The sequence below is a fragment of the Pelodiscus sinensis genome, chromosome 2 (genome assembly GCF_052426305.1).
Source record: "Pelodiscus sinensis isolate ZL-2025 chromosome 2, ASM5242630v1, whole genome shotgun sequence".
NCBI lineage: Eukaryota > Metazoa > Chordata > Testudines > Trionychidae > Pelodiscus > Pelodiscus sinensis.
Window position 1 is genome coordinate 107,724,120 of NC_143053.1, and position 12,710 is coordinate 107,736,829.

Sequence of the window (12,710 nt, forward strand, 5' to 3'; positions counted from 1 at the left end):
TGGCCAGCTCCCCCCCCCCTCCCCCCCCCCCCCCCCCCCCCCGGCCAGCCCTACTTCCTCCAGCCGGTCTCTGCCTCAGCTCCCCCCCCCCCCCCCGCCAGCCAGCCCTGCTTCCGCCAGCTGGTTTCCCCTCCCTATCTCCCCCGGGCAGCTCCACTGCCCAGACCCTGCTTCCCTGGGGCCCATATCCAACCCCCCCTCCCCAGCCAGCAATAAGAGCTCACCTGATAACCCTCACTATGCGTCTGCTGGGAGCCTGAAACATACGACTGCATCCGCCCTGCCTGGCTGAGGGCTTGGGGAACCCGGCACTGCACAGGCAATCCGGGAGCCCGGTACACCCTGGCAGCCTCGCTGAGGCCCGGTATTTTTTTCCCATAGTTTTGGAAACACTACTCTATGCCAATATCTAAATAGTTGATGAAAATATTCAACAGAACCGGTCCCTAAACAGACTTCTGTGGAACCCCGCTTGTTATGCCCTTCCAGCAAGATTGTGAACCGTTAATAACTACTCTCTGAGAATGGCTATCTAGCCAGTTATGCACCCATCTTTTAGTAGCCCCATCTAAGTTGTATTTGCCTAGTTTATTGATAAGAAGGTCACGCATGACTGTACCAAATGCCTTACTGAAGTCTAGGTATACCACGTCCACCGCTTCTCCCTTATCCATTAGACTTGTTATCCTATCAAAGAAAACTATCAGATTGGTTTGACATGATTTGTTTTTTACAAATCCATTCTGGCTGTTACCTATCACCTTATTATCTTCCAGGTGTTTGCAGATGAATTCCTTAATTACCTGCTCCATTATCTTTCCTGGCACAGAAGTTAAATTGACTGGTCTGTAGTTCCCTGGGTTGTTCTTATTTCCCTTTTTATAGATGGGCACTATATTTGCCCTTTTCCAGTCTTCTGGAATCTCTCCCAACTTCCATGATTTTTCAGAGATGATAACTAAAGGCTCAGATACCTCCTCTATCAGCTCCTTGAGTATTCTAGGATTTCAGAGTTGTGGTTATGCATTTTCCGTTCTTGTTGTGTTAATATTTTTGTTGTAAGTTATATCTGATAAGTTTTATATAAAAAGTTTGCATGATTTTCATTGATGTTTTATTAATAACCTGTGAATCAGGATCACACCAGAGTTGGTGCAGATACCTCTCAGGATATACAACTCTTTGGTATAGGGATCCAACCAGAGCACTGTGAGATTGACATTTCATCAGATGGGGAAGTTTCTCTCACACCAAAAGAAAATGCAAGGTAAGGAAGTTCAGCACACCTGCCCTGTGCAATGTTTTCTTCTCATTACTGAAAGATGTATGCATGTTTATTTTACTGTGTCACAAATATGGTGTGCTCTGGTCAACAGCCAGTTCCAATTCTAGTGATGTCACAGGAAACTTAAGACACTTCCATGCCAAAAAGGAAGTCTCCATGCTGGTTCTGGATAAACTATTATCAAGGGGTCTTGGGAACAAGGATGGAATTGTTTACATAAATTCTGTGGAATAGGCAGGATGGTAGAGCTGTGTAGTTGCTGCTGTTCTAACCTCAGGGATGGACTAGCTGTCTTATCGGTTGTTTGAATGGATAAATTCTACCTCTGTGAATTTACTTTCTCAGGTTTCATAGAACAGATGAATTTCACCTGAAGGCCCCAATTATAGTAATGTCCAGTAAAATATAAATGTATGAATCCAGGCCCTTTCCTCTCTCATTTCTCTTTTAGAGTTACAGGAACATTCCATTTATATAGGCATTGTTTCTTCTTTGCTAGTATTTGAAGCTATTCAACCTTGTAACATCACTTGAGGCATGTATTATAATTTCACACAAATATGCTTCCTGTGATCTTAATGTGTAATTAATTTCATAGATATAGGCATTACATGGTAAACAGAAGATTGAGAGAGACTCTTATTTTTCCAAACTCTCTTTTCACTTTGGTCTTTGTAAATTACATATTAACACACGGATGGGCAGCCTTTTGAAACCAAAGAACAAAACTACATCAAAATTCAGAACAAGTGGTCAACAAAAAGCAGTATGAGTGCGCCCATTTTCATGACTGAAAATATACAACTTAATATTATTAATTGACATGATTAATAATAGCATAAAAGAAACCTTGTACTCACAGACTTTATTTAATGGGCCTTCTGCTGGTGCATCTTTTCACACATTTCTTTGAAGTTTACATCATAACCAGTTACATCATAACTGGTCAAATTCAAGTTCATGCACACATTCAAGCTACATGAATAATTATGGTTTTTTAAAATTTTGAATTAATTTTGAATTTTAATTTAAAAAGTTGTATGTATCTTGGGAATGACAAAAGAGCAATATTTAGTTCCATACTGAGCCATAGGTAGCAGACCCCTGTGTTAGCATGTATGTCTCAGTACTGCAAACTAATCATGTAAATTACAAAATTCCAAATAGATGGTATTCAGACTTACGGTGGCAGAGTTGCAGTATAGGGAGTTAGTCGTTTTGACTTGTAAGGGCAGAGGAGTAAAACATATAACAAAGTTTTGTTTTGTTTGTGACTGATTATAAATGCTTAAATATTTATTTCTGTGATATTTATATTGTCATGAACTTTGTTACGAGAGTTACAATTTAAACAATGAATTATTTCATATTTGATACTCAAAGTATTTGTGATATAAACCTGAATTAATAATGCTGCATTTGAAGGGATAATATTATATTTCCTCTAGGACATTATATTGGCGGGAAATGCTATTTAATATATATTTTTTTCTGCTTTGAGCCAAAGAAATAAGAACCGAACAGTTCCATTTCACTTCTTTATAAATAAAGCTTAAATTCAGAGGACCCTAGATGCAAATGCTGTTTTTGAAAATTTCTCAAAAATAGAAACTTTAGACTGAATAGAAGCCCAATTTATCAAAAGAATGAAATTCAGTGATCAAAGGGATATTTATAAATACATTATATAATAGCTATAGCATGTATTAGCAATATTTGCCATCTGCTAGATAAACCTGTTTCTCGGTGATTTCTTTAGAAATGACAAAATAACTATACATGAGCTTTTTCTAATAGAGTTTGACTGTAACTAGGTTCACAACCTGTTTACAAGGAACAGTCTGTGACCCAGTTTCTGGAATATGCATGCAGCTTTTTTAAAACCACAAACTATGAAATAAATTGGAAGCCCTCTCCCCCTACTGTTTATATTGCAGAGTAGCAACTGCAGCAGTTTTTCAAAGGCAGTGGTAATAGGTCTGTCTTTATTAATCTTTCACATTTACACTTTAATAAGAACTTTGTAAGTGGGGTAAATAGACTAGATAAACATGAAGATATTTTCCATATATCATTTCTGTTCTCACCAAAGTGATCTTATTGTTCTTATAGATCCTGTGTAAATGGCACACTGGTATGCTCTGACACTCAGCTGTGGCATGGAGATAGAATCCTATGGGGAAACAACCACTTCTTTAGGTAATTTTATATTTCTTTGTTTCCTTCCACTCTTGCACCTTGCTTGCTTATCTATTTTCACTGTTTTTAAAATCTTAAGTCTCTTTTAATTTTTTAAATAGAATCAATCTGCCAAAGAGGAAGCGACGAGATTGGTTGAAAGACTTTGAAAAAGAAACCATGTTAGCCGAACATGATCTGGATGTAGCTAGTGAAGCTTCTTCTGAACCAGATTACAACTACGAATTTGCACAAATGGAAGTTATAATGAAAACACTGAATAGTAATGGTAAGAGAATGGTGAAATCAGATGATCCGCAAAGGTTGTTTGGGTCCAGTTAAAAAAAAAAAAAATCTCAGATACATGAATTTAGGAATTGCTGTAGCAAACCAGTGATCCATCGTCTCTGGTGGAGGCCAATATTGTATGCTTTAGAGATAGATGCAAGAAATGCAGCCCTGGATAATTATTGAATAAACGGCCATTAGGCTGAATTTCTTTCTGATTCTATCAGTCCATGGTTAGCTGAAGCACCTGGGTTTTTATTCTTTCCACATTATTATCCTGTTTAATGTAACTGTGAATGATGGTCATTTAAATGTCTAATCCTTTTCTAAATCCTTTATAGGTCAGACCACTATTATGTGTAAAGGTGAAAGGATGCTATAAATTTAACTTTGAAGTGTATTTTATGGCAATTTCATCCTTTCTTTTCCATCAAATACTGTTGATGATGCCATAACATTGTTAACAAGACAGTAGTTAAACCAGAACAGACATTTTGGTAAATTAGACCTCATTCTTAGGTTGTTTTTCACTTCACAGTGTTTTTTGCAATCCTCACTTACTAAAATCTGTTAAAGAATGCCTCTTTGTACTATAGTATTTGTATTTCACATGATAGAACAGTAAGATCTTTCTCTAGGTAATTTGCTTTGACATTTGTAAATATGAGAAACATCCTTATATTTTAGTTAATTTGGCTTGTTTGAATCTGGTCTGACTACTTTTGTCCTAATCTATTGTGTTTTCTGTATTTTTGATCAAGGACATTGTAGACTTTAGCTGTTTATAAAACCCCTCTACTCACTAATGCACAACAAATGTTAGCTCACAAAAATGGTTCAAGAGGAGTACTGATCCTTCCAATCTCCCTCCATATGCATGCATTGCTGCTTTACATTAAATAAGTCAGTTAAAAAAAACCTGAAAAATGGTGTAGTTGTGAAAATCCCTGATTTATCATCTCCATGGCTAATGTAACTTGCCACAGGGTTCAGCTGTAAGGCCTGGGCAAATCTGACAGATTGTGTTTCAAAGAAACTGTCAGTTGTTGAACATTACAAGGAATGTAAACATTCTGTTATAAATGTCTCTGTAGAATCTATATAATTCTCAGCACAGAAATGTCATTTTTATTTATTAAAAGTTAATTCCAGATGTTTTTCTTCACTGCCATTTATTCCTTCACTTAAAAAAAAATTAAAAAGCAATCTGTAGGTGGAGGGGAAAAAACCCGTTGCTTAAACATTTAAAGATAGTAGATTACATTTTCCATATCTTCAGTATGATCCTTATGAAGTAGAATTTAATTTTGTGGTTGCTTTCTCTTATCTGTATGTTATTGTTATGAATGTGATTTTGTTACTTTGATTTCAGACATAAAGCAAACACTGGGAGTTGGGTGTTTTTTATTTTTGTAAAATTCCTCTGCCACCCAAATTTTTTTTTCTGTCAACACATTCATTTGCCTTTTTCAAATCATGGCAGATAAGCATTGGAATACAGTAAACAAGTCTGCTTTTTATTTTTATGTAGATTTTACTGGTAAAATAAGTGACATGGTCGGGTTACTTGTTTCCTGTTGTGTTTAAAATAGTTTCAGCTTTGGGAGGGGATGTTATAGAATTTATAGGCCATTTTAACAAACTGGAACACTCAGTTAAATTCAATGTGTATCTTTGTTTAGAGGAGGGCTTGTATACATCAGTCTTAAGCATTTTATTGTCATTGTTATAGGGCAGTGTTTCCCAATTTTATTTGGCCAAGGAACCCTTTTCAGCTTTTCAGAATTTCAAGGAACCCCTAGGTTTGTCAAGCAAAAAAAAAGGGGGGGCAGGGGAGGAGAGAGGGACCCACCAATTCATGAAAATCACATTCCTTCCCCAAGACAGCCCCCCATCTCCCTTCTGTGAGGCCTCATCCGCTCTGTTCCCCTCCTCTCCATCACTTGCCATCCCCAGCCCTTATACCTGTCTCAACCTAGTGAGAGTGAGGTGCGGGGTGGGAATGAGGGATTTGGGTGTGGGAAGCGGTGAGAAGCAGAAGCTCTGGGAGGGAATTTGGATGCAGGAGAAGGGGCTGTTGACTCAGGGAGGGGGCTGTAGGCTGGGGAGTGTTGGGTTCAGGTGGAAGGTTGGGGTGCTGAGCAAGCCAGGGCTTGTGCCTGTGAGGGTGCAGGAGTTTGGGCTGGATATATGAGGGACTCAGGGCAAGAAGGTTGTGAGTATGATGGGCTCAGGACACACATTTGTGATGTGTGGATGGTGGAGGAATGTTGTGGCAGAAGACTGAGGGTTTGGGGATGTAAGAGGCTCAGGACAGGGGGTTCCAGTGTATGATAGGCTCAGATTTGGGGTCAGGTGGTGCAGGAGTGTTATGATGCTGCAGTGAAATGGGAGTTTGGTCCCAATTGGGGGCTTGTTGGCCTGGCTTCATTTTTAAATAAAATATTATGTCAAACTCAAAAGGTTTTAGCGTTGTCTTTATATATGAGAGGGGTGAGGAACCTGTTTTGAGTCAAAGGTCACTGACCCACAGAAAAGTCTGTTGGGGCCACAAGTGAGATGCAAAAAAACAAAACAAAAAGCTCCCCCAAAAAACCTCAAGCATCGCTAATGTGGTCCCAAATGTGCTGGTGGGGGTAGGGGACAGAGTGCTAGTGGGTGCTGGGGCTGGCGAGAGGGTGCTGCTGGGTGGAAGGATGCTGGCTCAGGTGGCAGGGTGCTGGGGCAAGGTGCTGGGACAGGCAGGTGGTGGATGGCAGGGCTGCCAAGGAGCAGGATAGGGATGGGGTGCAGGATCTGGGAGGGAGCTGGGGGGCGGAAGGGGACAAGGTCCGGGTGGTAGGTAGGGTGCAGAAGCAGGCTGGATGTAGGGTGTCTGGCTACAAGGGAGGGTGCGAGGAGGGGACTTGGGTAGGAGTTGGACCTCCCTGATCTGGCACCCTCTAGACCTGACTGGTCCCAGATGAGGAATTTTTGGACCAGGGGAGGTCATTTCAGGGCTCCTGGTCCCTCCCCTTCCCCCCCCCCCCCCCCCCCGCTTCCCTACTAGGCTTCTTTGCACCTCTATCCCCTGCAACTGAACTAAGCTGCCCACCCCTACTGGTTCCCTGCATTTCCTCCAAAACCATCCCTCACAATCCAAGGGAGTGCAGCACCAGTTCCCTGCAGCCCCTCACAGCCCAGCTGAGCTGCCCGTCTGTTCTGTATGCCCTCCCCCATCCACCTCAGCCCAGCTGAGCCCTGCACTGGTTCCCTGCATGCTTCCCTCACAGCACTGGCCGTGTGTTCTTGCGCAAGTATACTAACGTTCTCATGTATGAAATCAGGACTTCCGCAAGAACTACGATGCTCCCACTCAGGAATAAGCCCTTTTGAGCAACTATTCTTGCGCAAGAGGCCAGTGTAGATAGGCAACATGAATTTCTTGAGCAAGAAAGCCCTATGGCTAAAATGGCCATCGGCACTTTCTTGGGCAAGAGAGTGTCCACACTGCCACAGATGCTCTTGTGCAAAAGCACAGCTCGCACATGGAAGAGTGGATGTGGTCTTGCACAAGAACACTTGCGCAAGAAACAACCAGTGTAGACATAGCCTAAGAGTTTCCTCACATGAGCAAAATGAATTTTGTGTTGTGCACCAGTATTGAGTTCATATGGCTTGTTTGGATGTGCCACCCAAGTTATTAATAAATATTTTTAAACCTCTACCTTTTCCCTCTGCTGCCATGTCAGCTCCCCTGATGCCTACTGCCCCCCCCCCCCACTCCTCACCCTCCTCTGCTGTCCTGACTCCTGCTCTTCTCACTGTCCTCAGCCCTCCTGCAACCTGCCCCCCTCCACCAGCCCTTCTCTTCTCCCTGTGCCCACTCCTCCAGTAGCTCCACTCTGATCATGTGAGCTACCCCTCCTCATCCCCTCTTCTAACACCTCCCTCTACAAACCTGCCCTGCGTCTCTCCTCTGATGGTGGTCCCTCCACTGGGCAGGTGTCTGCCCTTCTGCTTCACCCCCAGAATCCCCTGGCACCTGCACCTTCTCTTACCCCTGCACCCTCCTGGTGCCTCCCCCTTCCCTCAGTTCCCCCGCCCCCTTTGCTCCATTTTTCCCTGATGCCCACCCCTCACCACCCTCTGCCCCCATTCCTCTCATGCCCCTGTGCCTTCACACATGCCTTGCTCCATCCCAGCCTTCCTCATGTCCACCCCTTCTGTCAAGCCTTCTCCCAGCACCTCCCCTCACCCCTCTAGCCCCCAATGCCCTTATCTTCTCCCCTCCCAGCACCACCCTGTCCCCCCTCCCACTAACACCTCTCCTCCTGCCCTTTTCCTCATTGTCTGCGCTTGGCCCCCTGCCATTTGTGACTATTCCACCCCTGTCCCTTTGGTGCCTTCCCCTTCCCCTCCGCACAAGCACCTTTCTCTCCCAGCCCTTCCCCTTTCCCTCTGCACAAGCCCCTCTCCCTCCCCCTCTCCCGTACCTTCTGCTTTCCACTTTGTGGGGCCGGAGTCTGTGCTCTGTCCCTGCACTCTGAACCCGCAACTCAGCCATGCGGCGCATCACAGCGCCCAGCAAATTTAAAATCCCGGGCCGTGACGTTACGTCACGTCCGGGCGTCTCCCCACCCACTGGTCTGAGCATGCTGCGCAGGGCAGCAGGAGCCAGCGAGGGGGAGCTCAGGGAAGATTGCATACGGCAGGGACAGGTCCAGGGACGGGGACAGGGGAGAGACGCCGGGTGGGAGGACGCGCGTGCACACGGGAGGGAGTGAAGGGGGTCAGGACCCGCTCCAGCTCCAGATATTGCTGGAGCATGGGCTCCACGAGCCCACACAACTCGCCACCAATGCCTCTGCTGGCTAGCCGTCTCTCTCTCTCTCTCTCTTTCAGAGGGGGCGGGGAAGCTCCAGCTCCTCGCGGAACCCCTCGTTTTGCTCCGCGGAACCCCAGGGTTCCCCGGAGCACCAATTGGGAAACACTGTTATAGGGTAACTTTACCAAAACATAGTTAAAATCCAGTTCATGTACCTTAGCCAGAAGATTTTTCCCCTCACAGCTAGCCATAGAGTTGGTTTGGGTGCCTCCTGGAGTCATTCCTCCACGGCATACACTATAGCACCCTGCCGACTCCCTCTCCCTTCCTTTCCTTCTTTCTGCAAGTGACTTTTAGCTGGAACTCCCCGGTACTGTTGCTTGCAAGAGAAGCAGCTTCTTTATCATTCCATTTACTTATTTAGTTAATAGTTAAATAGTTGGTAGTTCATAGTTAAATAGCTTATCATTAAAGCTGTAGTTTTTTTGGATAGTTAATTTTTAGTGGGGAGAGGTTTTTTTCCTCCTGTATGCCTCAGCACCAGGACATGTCTGGGTCTCCAGCTTCAAAACCAGTGACTCCTGAAGCAAACATATGCTCAGAAGTGACTCCCACACTTCCTGCTTGAAGTGTTTGAGAGAGGGTCATCAGACCATTTTGTGATTTGAAAACCTTCAGACCACAGACTCTCAAGGTTGATATCAGAGGCACAAACTGAGACTTTGGTGAATTAAATCTAAACTCTTGGAACCTCTCAGCCTTTTCGTACTATGTTTGTGTGGACTGAACTGTTCACAGTTCACTTCTAGTTTTCTCTTTACTTATGTTTAGTGTAACTATAGATATTATTTGTGGATTGTAAAATAGTTGTGTTCTGTTGTAAGAATTAGAATATTTGTTTTTTCATAAAATTTTATAAAGTTATTTAATTTAAATTCATTATGTTAGTTTATTTTGGAACTTGAATGTAGGGAGGCTAATACTGGGCATACCTTGCTGAAATTCCTAACATACTAAACTCTGGGTCTCCAGTACTGCAGTGGAAGTGGGGGTTTCTTTAGACACTAGAGAAGGGCAGTGATGTCTGGCCCACTCAAGGTTACACTTGCATTGGCAGCACCGTTCACAGTCACTGGTGCCATAGAAGAAATGAGGCCAGACAGAGGAAGATCTCCCACATCCAAGTCTAAATCGAAGAATATGCCAGGAGTGCGACCCGGGTCGGGCCACCAGGTATTTGCACCGGCACCTGAATTAGGGGAAAGAGCCTAGAATCTGAATACCAAATCCCTAGCTAGATTTCTAGAATCTCCAAAAGAAGTTGTTGTGCCTTGCAAGCGGCCAGGACATGATGTATAGTACAGACCTCTTCTCCTCTCTTACACAAGCTCCACCAACGATACTATTGAGAGACAAGCCAGTGATGATGGCTTGACACTTGTCCTCACTGACACATCAATCACTGACACGGCACCAGGCTCTGAAAAGTGAATCTTCACACTGGGACTCAGTGCCTTAAATTTCAGCTCCTCCTTGGTCTTCCTGTACTGACTCCAGGGTGTCTATCTGAATCTGGCAGATCTCATCAGAGCACCAGCAGATCAGTCACCATCTGGGATCAGCACTGATACATGGCACCGTGGTCCACTCCATGGCAACCCCCTACCCAATGGTCCTTTTGGATTCCTTGGGCTTTACATCAAAGCCAGGGTCAGAGCCAAGGCCAGTACACAGAGGTATTTTTGGTAGTGTTGGTCACCTTTGTCTTGCCACAGGCTCCATCAGCCTCACAACAGTGCGTGGGGTGATGTCTTCAACCCCTGCGATGCACATAATTGCCTCAGCCTTGACACTGTTGCCAGGTGCAGTGCCACAGATAGTTTTGACGTTGGGTCCAATTTCAGCACTGACACTGCCTCGTGTCTTCCGCGCTGACCTTGGTACTATCAGCGACACCAGCACTGATACCGGCTATGAATCCACTACCGGTGCAGACACCGATATCAGCCACAGCACTGCTGCTGCTATCAGCACCACCAGCATCATCTTCAGTGCTGTTAGTGTGTGCTAGAGCGAGAATTCAATTGCCTATCTCAACAGGCACTATACAACATGAGCTCCAGCCACTGGGGTACCACCACCACTACCTCCTCTTCTGATGCAGCACTCAAGGGTTCAACTCCAGCCCCAGCTTTAGAGGACTAAAAAGCCCTTCAACAGCTTCTTAGAAGGGTGGCCCAGTGTCTCAACATACAAGTACAGGAGGTGGTAGAGGATGTTGACCAGTAGTAGACATCCTGTCTTCCTCTACTTCTGGCCACATTGCCTTGACTTTCATTAGGTGCATTTTGGACATCACTAAGTCATTATGGCATATCCCAGCCTCCTTGTCTCCTAATCCCAAGTGTAATGAGAGGTGTTATTTTGTTCCATTGAGAGAATATGAGCATCTCTGTTTTCATCCTCCCCCAGATTCCTTACTGGTGAATGCAGCCAACGACTAGTAATGCCCCTCCCCAAAGAACAGGGAAGCAAAATGCTTGAACCTATGTGGCAGGAAGGTCTATTGTACGGTGGGGCAGGATGGCTGTCTTCAACTCTGTATTGCTAACCATTAAGGGCTGGTTAGAAAATGGAGGTTAAATACCTGCAGTACCCTACCAAAATGTATGGAGCTACTCACCTAAGACTCCCGTGCCAAATTTTCAGCAACCCTAGAGGAAGGAAGGCAGGCTGCTTTAGATGTGGCAAATGCAGCTACAAAGGTCATGGCCACTGTCATCGCCATGAGAAGGGGTGCTTGGCTGCAAGTCTCAAGTCTGCCGTAGCAGACAATCTCAGCTGCTCCTTTCAACCTCACGAATCCTCCCTTAATCCAGAAATGATTTATTCAATTTTCCAGAAGTGGGGACTTACTCAGATAGACCTCTTCGCAGTGCATCACAACAGAAAGTGTTGCCAGTTCTGTTTATTCCAGAATCTCTTATGTCCTGGCTCCTGTGGGGATGTTTTTCTCCGTCACTGGGGACACCAGCTCCTGTACTCCTTCCCATCCATTCCACTGATTCACAGAATACTGCTAAAAATCAGGGAGGACCATAGCCCTGGTTTGGACTCATCAGCATTGGTATACTGCTCTATTGGAGGCTCTGATCTTTCCTTCTAATATTCATGGACCTTCACACAGGACCATGGCATTCTACTCCACCTGAACCTCATGTCCCTCTACCTCACTACATGGAAACTCCATCATTACATCCCCTGGCACTGTCCTGTTCAGAACAGGTTAGACATCCTCCTGGGCCACAGGAAACCCCTCCACTAGGTTTACCTATGCTGCATAATTAGAAGAAATTTTCAGTCTGGTCGAGTCAACATAATTTCTCTCTGATGCATGCTCCCATGCCCTTCATTTTGGATTGTCTTTGCCATCTTAAATAACAGGAGCTGTCAATCCCTTCTATCAAAGTGCATTTAGCTGCCATATCAGCTTTTCATCTGGAGTCTCAAGGTTCCTCACTATTCATGATCTCACTTTAGCTGCCTAGACAAATTTAAAGGGTCTAGACACATTTTATCTTCAAGTTTGAAAACCGGTTCCTCCCTGGGACCTTAACTTAGTTCTGCCCAAACTTATGGGTCCTCCATTTTAACCACTCACCACTTGTTCACTGCTTTTCCTGTCTCCAGGTAGCATTCTTCATAGCTATTAACTTTTGCCTGAAGGGTATCTGAGCTTAGAGCTCTCACCTCAGAACCCCCAATGCTGTTTTTTTTTATAAGGACAAGGTACACTTCTGACCTCATCTGGCATTCCTACCAAAAGTGGGCTCCCCATTCCACATAAAACAGGACATTTTTCCTCCCAGTGTTTTACCTAAACCTCATGCAAATCACTGTAAGCAAAAACTGCACTCTCTGGACATGCATAGAGTGCTAGCTTTGTATATTAACAGAATTAAACCCTTTAGGTAGTCCTCTTAATTATTCATAGTGGCGGCCAAAAGAATGAAAGGTCAACCCGTGTCATCCCAGCGCATTTCATTGTGGATAGTAGCCTGCATTAAAGAGTGTTATAACCTAGTGGGCCTACCTCTGCCACCACTTTCAGCACACTCTACCGGCGCATATGCATCATTAGTGACTTTACTG

At 44.4% G+C, this 12,710-nt stretch overlaps 1 protein-coding gene across 9 annotated transcripts in view; it reads left to right on the plus strand.

Moving 5' to 3' along the window:
• KIF13A (kinesin family member 13A) overlaps window positions 1–12,710 on the plus strand; it is a 194,156-nt gene that overhangs the window by 118,161 nt on the left and 63,285 nt on the right. For all 9 annotated transcript variants that reach the window (XM_089776364.1, XM_089776367.1, XM_089776366.1 and 6 more), the window contains 3 exons: window positions 1,137–1,267; window positions 3,398–3,484; window positions 3,586–3,752. In XM_089776364.1, coding sequence (XP_089632490.1) covers window positions 1,137–1,267; window positions 3,398–3,484; window positions 3,586–3,752 — 385 coding nt within the window. The remainder of the gene's footprint in view (window positions 1–1,136; window positions 1,268–3,397; window positions 3,485–3,585; window positions 3,753–12,710) is intronic.